The following is a 13,023-nucleotide window of genomic DNA, read 5'->3' on the forward strand; positions in this document are numbered from 1 at the left end:
GACAAAGTGGAAGGAGGTACCAGCCCCACCCCCAGGGCACTTACGGATGCCCCGTTTAGACACGAGAGTGGGAGCAGGATTTCACTGTGAGCACCCTCGGTGAATTAATCAGCAAGAAAAGAAGAACCACTCATGGAAAAGCTGTATCCAAAGTACAACCGTGGCAGAAAACAAGGCAGCGTTCCCCACTTCACGATCACAGTGAGGTGAGCGCGCAGCCCGACTCCCATGAGCTCTGCTTCCTGACGTGCGAAACCAGCCATACCGTCGGTCTCACATCAAATGGCGAAAGCATGGAATCATCTCGTGGGGCCATTGTGACGGGAAGTCTGTGCACAAAGAAATAGTAAATACTGCTTCTCTGCTGGCCCAGGCCCATGGAGAGGCTGGCATGTTCAGAAACCTCTCAGGTGAACCGCACGGAGACAAGAGGAAATGGACGAGGCCTGTGTGCAAGGCAGAACTTCGGCTCATTCTGGGAACGAGCCAAGCAGGTCCGAGAACCACCACAAAGCCTCTTCCGTTTTGCAACCCACCACTGGTGACACCCTTCCCTGCACCATCCCGCCCCCAGCTCTGCCATGGGCCTGACCTCAGGGCCCTCCACCCTGACCGTACGGGACACGGCTAAAGCCGCCGCTCACTTCTGCTCGCGCCATCACCATGTTCCCGTTAACTGCAGGCTGAGCCTCAAGGGTTTCTTCCAAAAATACTTTTTTAGCTGTCCTTTTGTTTCTCTGCAGCGGTTTGAATTCCGTGGATGTGTGAAAACAGTTCCCCGAAGTGCGATGGCTTCTCTGTCACCAGCCCATTGTGACACTCCGTATCTTGGGCGTGATGCACGGGAGGAGTCCCTGTCCAACCCACCCACCACTGTCCACCTGAACCGAGACGTGGGAGGTGTGTCAGCAGACGCCGTCCAAGCAGCCCATGTGTGCAGTAAACTGTACCATGCCTCACTTCAGGGCAGCTACCCACGGGGGCTTCCCCAAGTTCCTCATTATCAAACTGAGGTCCGGACATCAATTAAATGAGCCTGGCACGCACCCAGGAGCGTGGGCCACGCAGCCACCGGCATGCTCCTCGAGTGGTCTTGGACAAAGAGAAGCAGGGGAGGGAAGGAGGGCACTCTACCTGCACCTGCTCCAGGCTAGGGACACCTCGGCGACCCACTCCTGGGAAGGGGCGGGAGGCTGCAGTGCTGGGACAAGGCTGTTGTGGGGACCGAGGGCTCACACCTGGAGTCCACGTATGCTTGCAGAGTTGCTCCAACCGGGAGGGACCGAGAGAGGTCAGAGCATGGGGCACTGATCAGGGTGCCCCATGTTGACCAAAGACTCAAATTCAAGTGCATGTGCATGAGTGTGAGGACCAGGAGAGGGAGCTTGCTTTATGTGCGTCTTCAGTTCACCTCAGGAGTCTCTCCAAGTGCACAGGCCTTTGCGCATCAGTAAAGTCACGTGTGAGAGAGAGACTATCAGAGGGGCGCTGGGAAGATCTAGAAATCAACTCCTACGATAAAGGACAAAGTATGCATGTGCTTGAAACAGACCGCATATATATTACATATCACACGTATGTACACATCATCCTTCAGATTGTAAAGGGATCTTTGCACAGTAATCCCATGACGACTTCTAAAGTACCCGTCTCTCGCGTTTACCACTGTGTGAGACGTGAAAAATATGTTCGCATTTCAAAGAGGAGCATGGAAAGTTTTGTTTGGCGAATAGCAACATGCGTGTCAGCAGCGTTTAAAGGGATGGAGCCTTTAAACCACCCACCATCACTAGTGTTACCAGGGACAGGGCGGCTCTGCTCCCCACTGGTGGCACTCACTCACAGCCCCTCAAGGGAGGATGGCCTGCAGAGGATCTAACTGCAATTCAGTGGGAAACTCAGGGGAGCCAGCAGCTCAGAAGGCCAGGGGTGGCATCTTCCTCAACTTTCTGCAGAGTGCCCCCCACCCTGGAATGCCCCTGGGGCCCTCCCTCCAGTACTCCAACACAGGGGCAATCCCTCCTGCTCTGGTGGACACACTCCACAGGCTGTCATCTGTAACTTGGGACATCAGGTCTCCCAGGTGGTACCAGGTGCTGGTACCCTGCGAGCGAGGCCCTGTCTGAAGTGACTAACACACCGCTCTCCTTGGCACACGTGCATGACGTGCACTTCTCACCCTTCTAGTCAACAGGCATCAGGCGGGAAGTCATGGGCCTCCCACTGGGAAGTGCCAGCAGGACTCAGAAGCAGGCCCACAGCCGCCACATTGGGGTGGGGGTGGAGGACCCTAGACCCGGATGTCTCTCGGGCCAGGAGTTTCACTCCAGTGACGTCAATATGCACGCCTTCACACTTGAGAAGCCTCGCTGAGGGGTGAGATGAGCAGGTGGGCTGGATGGTTTCTGGAAAGCCAGGGCAGCCAGAGAGAACCGCTCCTAGGATCCTGCCCTGTGGGGGCAGGTACGTGAAACTGCTTGTGAGCAATGGCACCATGGGAGGGGCATCCCCCCCCCCCACTGCCTCTGTGCTGTGCATGCAAGGCTCTGTGAGAGCTGGCAGACTCCCCTGGAGAGCTGCCTGTGCCTTTAGGGGACACCTACTGGGCCAGGCTCTTCCCCACAGAGTGCTCCTGGGCTTAGGACTTTGCCCAGGAAGGCTGATGGAAAAAGCGCTCTCAGAAAATCACCTTGCCTGGGATGGCAGTAGGGGTGGAAGACAGAACCCACCAATGACTTCAACCCAAGCCCCCTAATCTCTTACACCCCCCCACACACACACACAGTGCTGTCCTGTGGGGAGAGTGATGCTGTCCAGGGGCCGGCAAGCCTCGCAGCCCAGCGGGGTGCTATTTGACTCTCCGCTTCAAGCCATTGCTTTTGAGTTTTTTCTCACCAGATACATTGGAGTGACTGCTGTTGTTTGCACTCCCCTTTTTCTTGAGAGCCATGTGTGCTTGTGTTTTGGGGGCCTTACAGGGCCCCCCCGGGTCAATGATGGCGGCTGAGGCTCTGGGGGTCCGCAGGTTACCATTGGTGTGGAGCTTGGCGCCACTGTCGCCACACGCCAGGTCCAGGCACTGCAGTTTGGAGCTCTTGGCCAGCTTCTTCCTCCTCTCCTCTGGCCTCCCCTCCTGGGCCTGCTTCTTGGAAGCGAGCCTGCTCCCCGCAGGAAAGTCTGGAGCCCGGGGGCCCGTCTGGAAGGCCGTGCAGGATGCACGGGGATCTTCCTGGTGCCAGTTTTTCTTTCGTGACACCCAAGGCCTCAGAGGTTTGTCCTGGGGAGCTAATGGCTTGGGCAGGGCAGCAGCGGCCAGTCTGCTTCTTCCAGGGCTTTTCAGAGCCCAGAAGGTCCCAGAGGCCGTGGGTGGCCTTCCTTTGCCCCCCACTCTTGCTCTCTCTGTCTGCACTGTCTGGGTCTGCAGCCACTCGAGCTGGACCAGCCGGTCAATGTACCGCCCCAGAAGGCCGGCTGCTCGTGGCACAGTGTCTGTCTTTCCCTCAGAGTTCAGCAGCACGGCCATCTCCTGCAGGTTCCAGGAGTCAAAGGGAGGCGGGAGGAAGTCGGGGTAGAGGTAGTCGGGCGTGGCATGGCTGGGTTCGGGGTACGGGTAGAAGTAGGCTGGGTTGAATTCCTCAGCTCGGAGGCGAAGGTCAGGAGGGGTGAGTGGGGATGGGGGGATGGGAATCCGCTCTGAGTCCGAGAGGTCACTGGCACTGTCCTCATCGGTGTCCTCGCTGAGGAGCTTCATGGACTGGAAGGCCAGCAACAGGCTGGCCGCTGAGGTCCCTGGATGCCCGGGCTCCAGCAGGCTCCATTCGGGCCTTCTTCCCTCGTGCACACTGGCTCTCCCTGTCACCTCGGCCAGTTCGGGGGCACCTATGGGGCTGCTTTGCTGCTGGAAAGAAACCCGAGGGCTGTGGGATTTACTCTGTCTTTTCCCGGAAGGATTCTTCGCAGGCTGCACTGTAGTCCACGCTGGCTCCGCAGTCAGATGGCTGTGGGAAACAACACGGAGTTAACAGGGAACAGGGCCAGCCAAAGAGAAACCCTCTAGCCGTGCTTGTGGGGGGGGGGCGGTGTAGGGGGAGCCTTCGCTGGTGCCCAGTGGATTCCCACAAGGAGTCTCCGGTGGGGCAGAGGAAGGCAGCCTTGGGGACGGCGGGGGGGGGGGGGGGGCCTGCTAGGCTGCATCTTGAAGTGTCCCACCCACCCAGGGAACTACTGGAACACTACCTGTGCCCCCTTCACAGCCCCGTGTGTTAACAGCCGCACCGCCAGACACTTGTGTCAGCCACCGCTAAACCAAACACCACCGAGTTGGTTCTGGCCTGGGCACTAGAAACCTGGAGGCCTCCCGACTCCTCCGCAGAGGAGATCCCTGGACAGGGCCATCTTGATGTGTAATTCTATTTAATAACTCACTCACGCACTGCCACTGAGTCAGTCCAGACTCACAGTGGAGCAGTGCTTACGCATTGGGCTGCTAACCGCAAGGTCGCCGTTTGAAAGCACTGGCCTCTCTGTGGGAGAAAGATGAGGCTTTCTACTCCCCTAAAGAGTTAGTCTCGGGAACCCACAGGGGCAGCTCACGCCGTCTTACAGATCTCTATTTAATGAGCGTCGTCTCGTAATGTGTGGCCCAGGAGAACTACAGCAGACAGGAATCTACAGCATTAACCTTCCTCAACATGCTGACGCTTTCTTCTAGGGCAACGGTGTGCACCTGCAAGAAACACACGCCTGTGGGGGAAAGTCGCAGGACTCCCAGTCCGCCCTGCTCGTGAGCACTGTGCCGCCGAGCCTCTCCCCGCACCAGGCTCCTAGCAGCCCTCAGGGTCGGTCCACAGCCCCTCAGATTCCCAGGGCTGTGCACCTTTCCAGGAGCAGATGGCCCACCTTGGTGCCTGTGGAGCCGCTGGGAGACTGCAATCCCTGACCTAGCCAGTGTGGCACCAGGGTCCCGGGCGTGAGCAACTTAAAACAACCATGAAATCCACCCAGTCCAGGCCAAGGAGTCCATTCTTACGGGACTGACCCTTCCAGGGGGGTTGCAAGGCTGCAGCTGGCAGCCACCGCGTTGCTCGCATTAACAAGGAAAGATGCCAGCGTAGACGACCTTTCATAACAGAACCAAGCTCGCTGCTCTTGAATCCATTCCAGCTCGCAGCAGCCCCATCTGAGGACAGAGCAGAACTGCCCTACTGGGGTCCCGAGACTGTCAGTCTTTATGGGAGAAGAAGAAAACCTCCTCGTTCTCCCCCAGAGCGGGCTGTGGGTATCAACTGCTGTCCTCATGGCTGGCAGCCCAGTGGGTGACGCATGTGACCCACTGCGTCACCAGGGTTCCTAGTGACCTGTCAGTAAGGTAAACTCCACCTTCTACAGAACCGCCATCAAGTAGATTCCGACTTGCAGCGACCTGACAGGATTGTCCCTGTGGGTTTTTCTGAGACTGTAAATCACTATGGGAGCAAAACGTTTCATCTCTCTCCATTGCAGTGGTTGGTAGTTTTGAACTACTGACCTTGAGGTGAGCAACCCCACACATAACCCGATGTATCACCAAGGCTCCTACATTCACCGAAAAGTTACTGAAACACTTCCAAAAAGGAGGCACTCCCAAGAACATTGTGCTTCCAAGGGTGGGCAGTGTCATGTGCTGCCTTCCAGCACAACAGAGATGGGGAAATGTGATGTGGGATGAATAAGCCCCACAGCACTGATGGGAACACCTTGGTCTTATGACACAAGGTCGGCCTTTCACACCCACCAGCCACTCCCTAGGAGAAGCTATCTGCTTGCTCCTGTTAAGATTGACAGCCTCAAAACCCCTCTATCAGGTTGCTGGGAGGCAGAACCAACACTTTGGCAGTGGGTAGTATGGTGGGTGTACCACCATATAGAGCACCGGTTCTCAACCTGGGGGTCAAACAACCCTCTCACAGGGGTCGCCCAATTCATAACAGTAGCAAAATGACGGTGATGAAGTAGCAACGAAAATGATGTTATGGTTGGGGGTCACCACCACATGAGGACCTGTATGAAAGGGTTGCGGCCTAAGGTTGAGAACCACTGCTCCAGAGGGTTGCCAGAGTCAGAATCAACTCAATGACAGTAGGTTTGCTGTGCCTCTCTTTGGCTCTGTGCCTCTCTCTCTCTCTCTCTCTCTCTCTTACATACACACACACACACACACACACACACTATTCATTAATTCCATGCATGTCTCATTCACAAAGAACAACCATATATTTTTAGTTGATACAGTGTCTTGACAAGGAGGCCTGGTAGTGCAGTGGTTAAGTGCTCAGCTGCTAACCAACCAAAAGGTTCCTGGTTCAAACTCACCAACTGCTCTATGGGAGAAAGGTGAGGCCGCCAGCTTCCATCTGCATGAGGAACCCAGGGGCCACTTTTCCCTGCCTCGCAGGGTTGCTAAGAGCTAGTGCTGACTCTGGGAGGCAGGGTTTGCTTTGGTCTCCTCCTCACATCGCAGATGTTAGGCTGGGGTGCTGTGTTGACAAGGCCAGAAAGGCTTTCTCTATAAACCTCTGTTAGACAAACAGGGTCCTTGTGCACAGAAGGAAACAAACATGGAAAGGAAGTATAGCCGAGTTGCCGGTTCTATAAACTTGGTCTTCTAGAATTTTTATCAATGAGTCACGTTTAAACACAGTTCACCTGCTCGTGTTCACTGGTTTTGTGTTTGTTTTTTTAAGCCACAGACATATTACACACACACACATGCACACAAACGCAGTCTGGAGGATGGAAAACACTTGTCATTTCTGAGAGAAAGCCATTATAAACCATTACCTGCATGTCTGATGAGATTCGTTCAGCCTATTCCCTTTCTTGAAAAAAACACCGGGCTGATCCCCATCTAGGCTTTGAGGAGTGGTCTGGAAAAAGAGACTGGGAGTCACTAATGCTGTGTGGTACTCTCCCAACCCCTGGAGTAGCAAAAACTGCGTCATTTCCCCCCAGCCCCCGTAGCAATAAAGACTGCGGTACCTTCCCCAGCCCTCTCTGCAAGAGACAGAGAGACAGCAGCACAAATCCAGGCCCACTTCCCCTCCCGAGTTTACATCACCTTCTCTGCGGTGCTCGGAATGCTCTTGCTCAAGCTGCTGGCGGATGGTGACAGAAAGGGAAGTGGTTGCTTTCGTCTGCTTATGTTTGGAAAGGCCTCCTCACTGCCGGAAATCGAAGCCACAGAGAAGGGTCAGGCCAGCCTTACTGCACATGCTCACAACACGACGACCCAGTTGGTTCTGCAGTTGTCTGATGTTTAATATTTGCGGAGCAGGGAAATTTTTTTTGGGGGGGAGGGGGAATCGTTGCCTTATATTTACAGTTTAGTCTGGTTTTCTTTTCCCAGCGAATGCTTGATGTAAGATCACACTACTATAAATAAACGCTGCAAACGGACCCACTCTTGCTTGGCCTGTGCCCACTGCTGCTGTCCAGCCAGTTCTGAGTCTCGGTGACCACACGTGTGCGGGGCAGCACTGCTCCACAGGGTTTCCAGGAAGGGACTTTTGGGCCTCAGAGTGCCAGCCTTCTCCAGGTGGGTTTAACTGATCAACCTTTCAATTAGTAGGCCAGGGATGACCTATTTGAACCCTATGAATATATATATGTGTATCTGTATTTGTGTATGTATATCCATATATATGTGTGTGTGTATGTAAATATATATATATGAGCAAAGCTTTATAAAGTTTGTGAAACATGAATTAAAAGATAATGGAATTTCCCCCCAAACTCTGTGAAGTATATAAAAAGACAGATGCCTCTCCCCTAAAGAGCTACAATCTTGTAAACTCACAGGGGTAGTTCTACCCTGTCCTATAGGGTCACTATGAGTCCACATTGACTTGATGGTAGTTTTTGTCTTTTAATCACGACTTAACGTGTTTAATCGCCTTGGGAAAAATGCAGTTAGGCAAGGTGTGAGGGTCAGCTCTTACACCAAAGCAGTCACCCCACCCCCTTACCACATGCCCAATCATGTCCTTCAGTCAGCAAACGGCTCTCCAGGACCAGGGCCTGTGCCCGGGCCTCTGCTCTCCTGGAGCACAAACTCAAGAGCGGCCCCTTCTTTCCCATGCAGGGAGCCGTCTGGTCCGCACACTGATACAGATCAGATGCTACTGACACGTGCACCCATGAAGGGCGGCCTCACCTTGACTACCCAGCTCCAGCCTCGGGCTCTGGCAGGACCCTGCCTCCATAGCACAAGAGGCCTTTGATTTTCCTTCTCTCCCGGGATCATACCTTTCTTTCCCCAATAAGCATGGAGGCCTTTTCGTCAATTAAATGCCCTGGCAATGTGAATGACACCTGGGCACTCTCAATTAAGAATCAACACGACCATCAACCTTCTGAACCTATTTTCCAGGTGTTTCCCCACAAGTCCTCTACAGGGCTCCTGGGCCTGGCTGTTTGTCCTTGGTCCCTCTGGCCAGTGAAAAGGAACCTTCTCGAATGCCTAGCCGCCAGTGCTCTCCAGAAAGTACACCTGTATATTTACCAAGCCATTGCACCTGCCACGACAGATGGCTAAGTTTGTGCACACAAGTTAGGGTAGGAGTTGAAGGGGGGGTAAGGAAGTGGTGGGGGACGAATGCCTACAGGACCCTACAGAAACAAGGCCATAGGTAGCAAGTAGCTCCCAGTTTCCCGGGGGTTCAGACCACGTGGCATCAAGCCACGGAGTGCGGGATGATTCCAGCTACAGACTCCCAGCCGAGGCTGACTGCCTACTCGCAGCTGCGCTGTTGTAGCTCGCATAAATCTCCATCCTGGCAGGGGCTGAGCCCCACACAAGCGCGCCTGCCTCCTGCTTCCCCCTCTCATGGGCAACTGGCTGCCCATCTCCCAACAGCAAGGCATTGTGGGTGCCTCCACAGGGAAGCGCCCCGGGTGCGCTGGTGTCCCCAGGCAGCCCACTAACCTAGAGGCTCGGCATTCCCCCGCGGACCCAGGGCAGGAAAGGCGGCTTTCTGGAGCACGTCCCTTCCTTCCCATTCCCCCTGCCCCCCAGCAGCCCAGAATCCAAGGCGCAGCAGCCAGCATCTGTCCTTGGCCTTCTTGCCGGCAGCCTTGACCCAGAAGCTGCGGGCGCTCAGTCCCGGCAGACACGGACACACACGGATCAGACCTGACTTCAGACCTGCCTTGCCAGCGCCCGGGCCACTTGACAGACTGCCCGCCTTCGTCCAGCGGCTACAGCTGGACCGAGCCGGCGGCGGGCGCGCAGGGCTCCTCAGCTGCGCTCGGGCCAAGGCCCCCGCCCGCCGTGCGCGTCACCAGGGGCGGGGCGCGCCGGGAGGCGGCGCCGGCCCGATGTCGCCGCTGGGAGCGCAGGGCGGGGCCGGGGCGCCACTGTGGGAGCAGTCGCCGCCGCGCCCCCCAAGCCTGCCGAGCGCCAGGTTCCACCTACCCCGACTCCCCGCAGGCTGCGGAGCGGAGACTCCCGCGCGGACCCAGTGGCGGATGGAGCGGCCTGGGCGTCGCCCGACGGACTGCGGGGCCCAGCCCGCAACGGCAGGTTCCGTGCTGCCCGCCCCGAGCCCGGGCTCCCGGAAGGCAGCCCTGCGAAGCCTCAGCTGCCTCTCGGAGCTGGAATGTAGCGGCAGCGGAAAGGCGCGGCCCTGCCGACCCCCCGGGAGACCGGGCCTTGCGCCGCCACCCCCAGCCCCGCCCTCGGGCTGCGAACCGCGCCTTCGACCCATCATGGTGCGACGCGCACGCTCTCTGCCCAGCTCGCCCGAGCGCCGCCAGCAGGGCGCGGGGCCCCAGTGCCGGTCGGGATGCAGCCGCCAGCACCGCGTGCGCTTCGCAGACGCGCTGGGCCTGGAGCTGGCGCAGGTCAAGGTGTTCCACGCGGGTGACGAGCCGGCCGTGCCGCTACACGTACTGTCGCGGCTGGCCCTGGACGCGGACCGGTGCTGCGGCGACCCGGAGCTGGAGTTCACGCTGCAGTGCCTGGTGCCCGACTTCCAGCCGCCCGTCGAGGCCCCGGACTTCGAGGAGCGGTTGGAGCGGCAGCTCGTGTGCCTGGAGCGCGTCACCTGCTCAGACCTGGGCCTCTGCGGCACGGTGCGCGTGCGCAATGTGGCCTTCGAGAAGCAGGTGGCGGTGCGCTATACTTTCTCCGGCTGGCGCAGCACACAGGAGGCGACGGCACGGTGGCGCGGACCCGCGGATGAGGAGGGCACCGCAGACGTCTTTGCTTTCAGCTTGCACGTACCACCCTTCCTGCTGGCGCTGGGCGCGCGTGTGCACTTTGCGCTGCGATACCGCGTGGCCGGCGCCGAACACTGGGACAACCACGACGGCCACGACTACAGCCTCACGTGCCGCAGCCACGCGCTACACATGCCGCGCGGCGAGTGCGAGGAGAGCTGGATCCACTTCATCTGAGCCGCACCACTGCGGGCACCCCACCCCCTACCCGCAAGCCCACTGAACTCCTGGGATCCCCTGTTTGAATCGTCAGGGTCCCTGGGTGGAAAGCTGGTATCTGGTGCCTGGAAGACGGTGCCCCGTGCTGTGCTGGGGCAGGGGACTGAGAGGGGACCTGCACTTGGCCTGTAGGGGGGCTGGGACTTGCATGCACCCTGGAGTGTGTTGTACAAGTGGCCGTTGCTATCAACACTGTGGGATGCCTGCTCCGCAACCCTGGGGTTTAATAAGCCTAATCGAAACCAGGGCTGTGCGTGCAGGCTCAGAGTAGACAGAACGTTCTTTCAGCGTGACCCCAGCACGGTCCCTCGAGGCAACCCTCCCCGGTACAGGGAAAACCCGAGAGCGCCTTAGCTTGCCAACGGCTTAGCCTTCTAACAGTGGGGGACTATTAATAGGCAAGAAGTGTGTGCACAGTACCATTTCTGGGAGCTCCGTCTGTGGCAGTGTGGGAGTTGGGGTGGTGGAACGAAGCGGGCGCTAACCAGAGCAAAACAACCTCTTGCCCGCAGCCAATCTTCTCACGAGCATTACTCTCCTCCGGCCTTGGTCATTGGCTGCGCCAACAGGTCTTTCTGTTGCCGTCGGAAAGCGCCGGGTCTTTGAAGAACCCCTGCCTTATTTCCGTTTGCAGGTGACAGGTGCCCTCTGCAGCTTACCTTTTTGGTGACTAATGTGACAACTGTGGTGTCTTCTGGAGCATCGGGAGGTCCCCGAAGTCACATTGCAGAAGTCCAGTTCCCGCGGGACTGGAAGGCGTTCTCAGCCATGGTAGAGCACTGGAGGAGAAAGAACCCACACGTCTTTATACTTCCTTGTTTCAAACGGTATTTACAAGCTCCGCTCTGGGCCCCTACCTGCCGACTCCATTCTCTGTGCCTTCAGATTCAAGAGCTTTTATTTTCACCTCTGGGTTTCCCAGGTCGAAAATGCTCAAAGCACTTTTTGGCCTCCAGTCAGCAAGGCCAGGCCACTGGTTCCTTGCAAAGGGCCACAACTTCCCGACACCTCGGTCATTGAGAGGAGGGGGTGACTTCTGGGGTGAGTGGGCTCAGTGACAGCAGGTGCTAGTGTGGAGATGTGGAGAACAGCAACAGTCACCAAAATGGACACTATCTCCACTTCTCCTGGTGGTGACTTATTAATTGAAAGCAGTGTGACCAATAGTGGACAGCTGTGACCAGGGGCTTTTTTTTAAATGCTAAATGACATTTGTATAATCAATTTCAAAGGATGCGATTTGGATGGCAGCTTCTGTCTGTTTTCGATTGTTGTGGACAGGGGTGGCTCTCTCCGTATCTCCTGATCCCCCAACATGAGATTTTGATTTTGAAATATTGCAGTTAAATTGAATAATCCCTGGCTATGCCCATGTAGCTCTACATTGACATTCAAGAGAAAGAGATGTCTATTGGCATTTCTTGCTGTGTGGCAAACTCACAAAATGGGAGAACAAGCCTTACAGGGCCTTGGCTCCTATGCCCGGGGCCCCTGATCATAGGTCAAGACGATTGTCCAGAATATTGGGGTGTACATTAGAGTTGTATTGTCTTAAAGCACGTGGAGAAGCTTGTAACCTGTGTGAAATTGCTTGCTGAAAAGGTTCTGGTTTTAGAAAATAAAGGGAGAGCTCTATCTATAAAGTTCAGAGAACCCCAAGGTGCCTTTCTAAAAGTGATCAACTTTTTGACAGGAAAAGCTCTTGACATCAAACACTTAAATGTACCTGCCTAATTGATCCAATAAGCAACCGGCCAACCTGTGGAGCAGCTTAAAAACTTTCAGACCTCAAAATACAGTTATATTGCTTAGTTGTTAAAAATGTCTAGTGGGCTGTGCAATTTCTGGGTTGTCTCAGAAACGCATGTGAATGCTTTTCATTTAAAAGGAGTTTACCCTAACTTAAGTATTAAAAGTATCTGTACGCAACGGGTTTTGTGCTTGTCCTGGAGTGTTTTTATGGTGACCTTATTACAGAAAACACAGAGCTTTTGGGACTTGTTTATTGTCATGCGAAGAGAAGGAAAAACTTGTTACCGCACTTCAGTTTCAGTTGCTTATCTTTGAGAACCTAAAGTACAGTCTTGTCGGCTTAGTGTGACATGTGAGAAAGAAAAAAAAAAAAACCTCAGGAGTTAAGACGATAAAATAGTTACTTTAATTCTCTGGCCAAACTTAAGTGTTGGCTTGTTAACCTCAAGGTTGGTGGTTCAAACTTACTAGCTACCCCTGCAAGAGAAAGAGGGGGCTGTTTGCTCTGGTAAGGACGCACAATCTGAGAAACCCTATAGATGTTGTTCTACTCCTTTGGATAGGGTCACCATGAGTCAAAAACGACTCTGGCAGTGAGTGGGTATGATTACAGGAAAGAGGTTGAAGCCCTCAATGAGGTAGAAGCTACACATGCAGCAAATAAAGGTGATTGTGGTGAATTCATTGCAAGTCAGATTCAATCTTTTCAAAGCAAAAGCACATTTACATAATGTTAAAAATAAAAAGGCAAGAATATATCTGTAAGTTAGACATGGGTAACCTGGAGGACTTACT

The 13,023-nt window shown here is 55.3% G+C and overlaps 2 protein-coding genes across 3 annotated transcripts; one reads left to right on the forward strand and one right to left on the reverse strand.

The window, feature by feature from the left end:
* Nucleotides 1-1,546: 1,546 nt before the first annotated feature.
* On the reverse strand, nucleotides 1,547-9,299 carry FAM217B (family with sequence similarity 217 member B). 2 transcript variants are annotated; one of them, XM_075528363.1, is made up of 5 exons: nucleotides 9,170-9,299; nucleotides 7,097-7,199; nucleotides 6,820-6,905; nucleotides 4,604-4,726; nucleotides 1,547-3,998 (listed from the first exon to the last, which is right to left on the reverse strand). In XM_075528363.1, the coding sequence occupies exon 5, from the start codon at nucleotides 3,749-3,751 to the stop codon at nucleotides 2,849-2,851; it is 903 nt and encodes a 300-aa protein (XP_075384478.1). In that variant the 5' UTR covers nucleotides 3,752-3,998; nucleotides 4,604-4,726; nucleotides 6,820-6,905; nucleotides 7,097-7,199; nucleotides 9,170-9,299; the 3' UTR covers nucleotides 1,547-2,848. The 2 variants fall into 2 exon arrangements, with proteins under 2 accessions (XP_075384478.1, XP_075384479.1); XM_075528364.1 differs by having other exon boundaries at nucleotides 9,182-9,293.
* Nucleotides 9,300-9,340: 41 nt separating this feature from the next.
* Nucleotides 9,341-12,409, forward strand: PPP1R3D (protein phosphatase 1 regulatory subunit 3D). Its single transcript, XM_075528362.1, has one exon. It carries the CDS (start codon nucleotides 9,355-9,357, stop codon nucleotides 10,432-10,434), a length of 1,080 nt encoding a protein of 359 aa, XP_075384477.1. The 5' UTR covers nucleotides 9,341-9,354; the 3' UTR covers nucleotides 10,435-12,409.
* The last annotated feature ends 614 nt before the right edge of the window (nucleotides 12,410-13,023 follow it).

The sequence above is a fragment of the Tenrec ecaudatus genome, chromosome 12, assembly GCF_050624435.1.
Source record: "Tenrec ecaudatus isolate mTenEca1 chromosome 12, mTenEca1.hap1, whole genome shotgun sequence".
NCBI lineage: Eukaryota > Metazoa > Chordata > Mammalia > Afrosoricida > Tenrecidae > Tenrec > Tenrec ecaudatus.

What these genes read in the sequence shown, in the direction of transcription:
- PPP1R3D (XM_075528362.1), top strand. Translation starts at nt 9,355, where the DNA reads ATGTCGCCGCTGGGAGCGCAGGGCGGGGCCGGGGCGCCACTGTGGGAG.
- FAM217B (XM_075528363.1), bottom strand. Translation starts at nt 3,751, where the DNA reads ATGAAGCTCCTCAGCGAGGACACCGATGAGGACAGTGCCAGTGACCTC.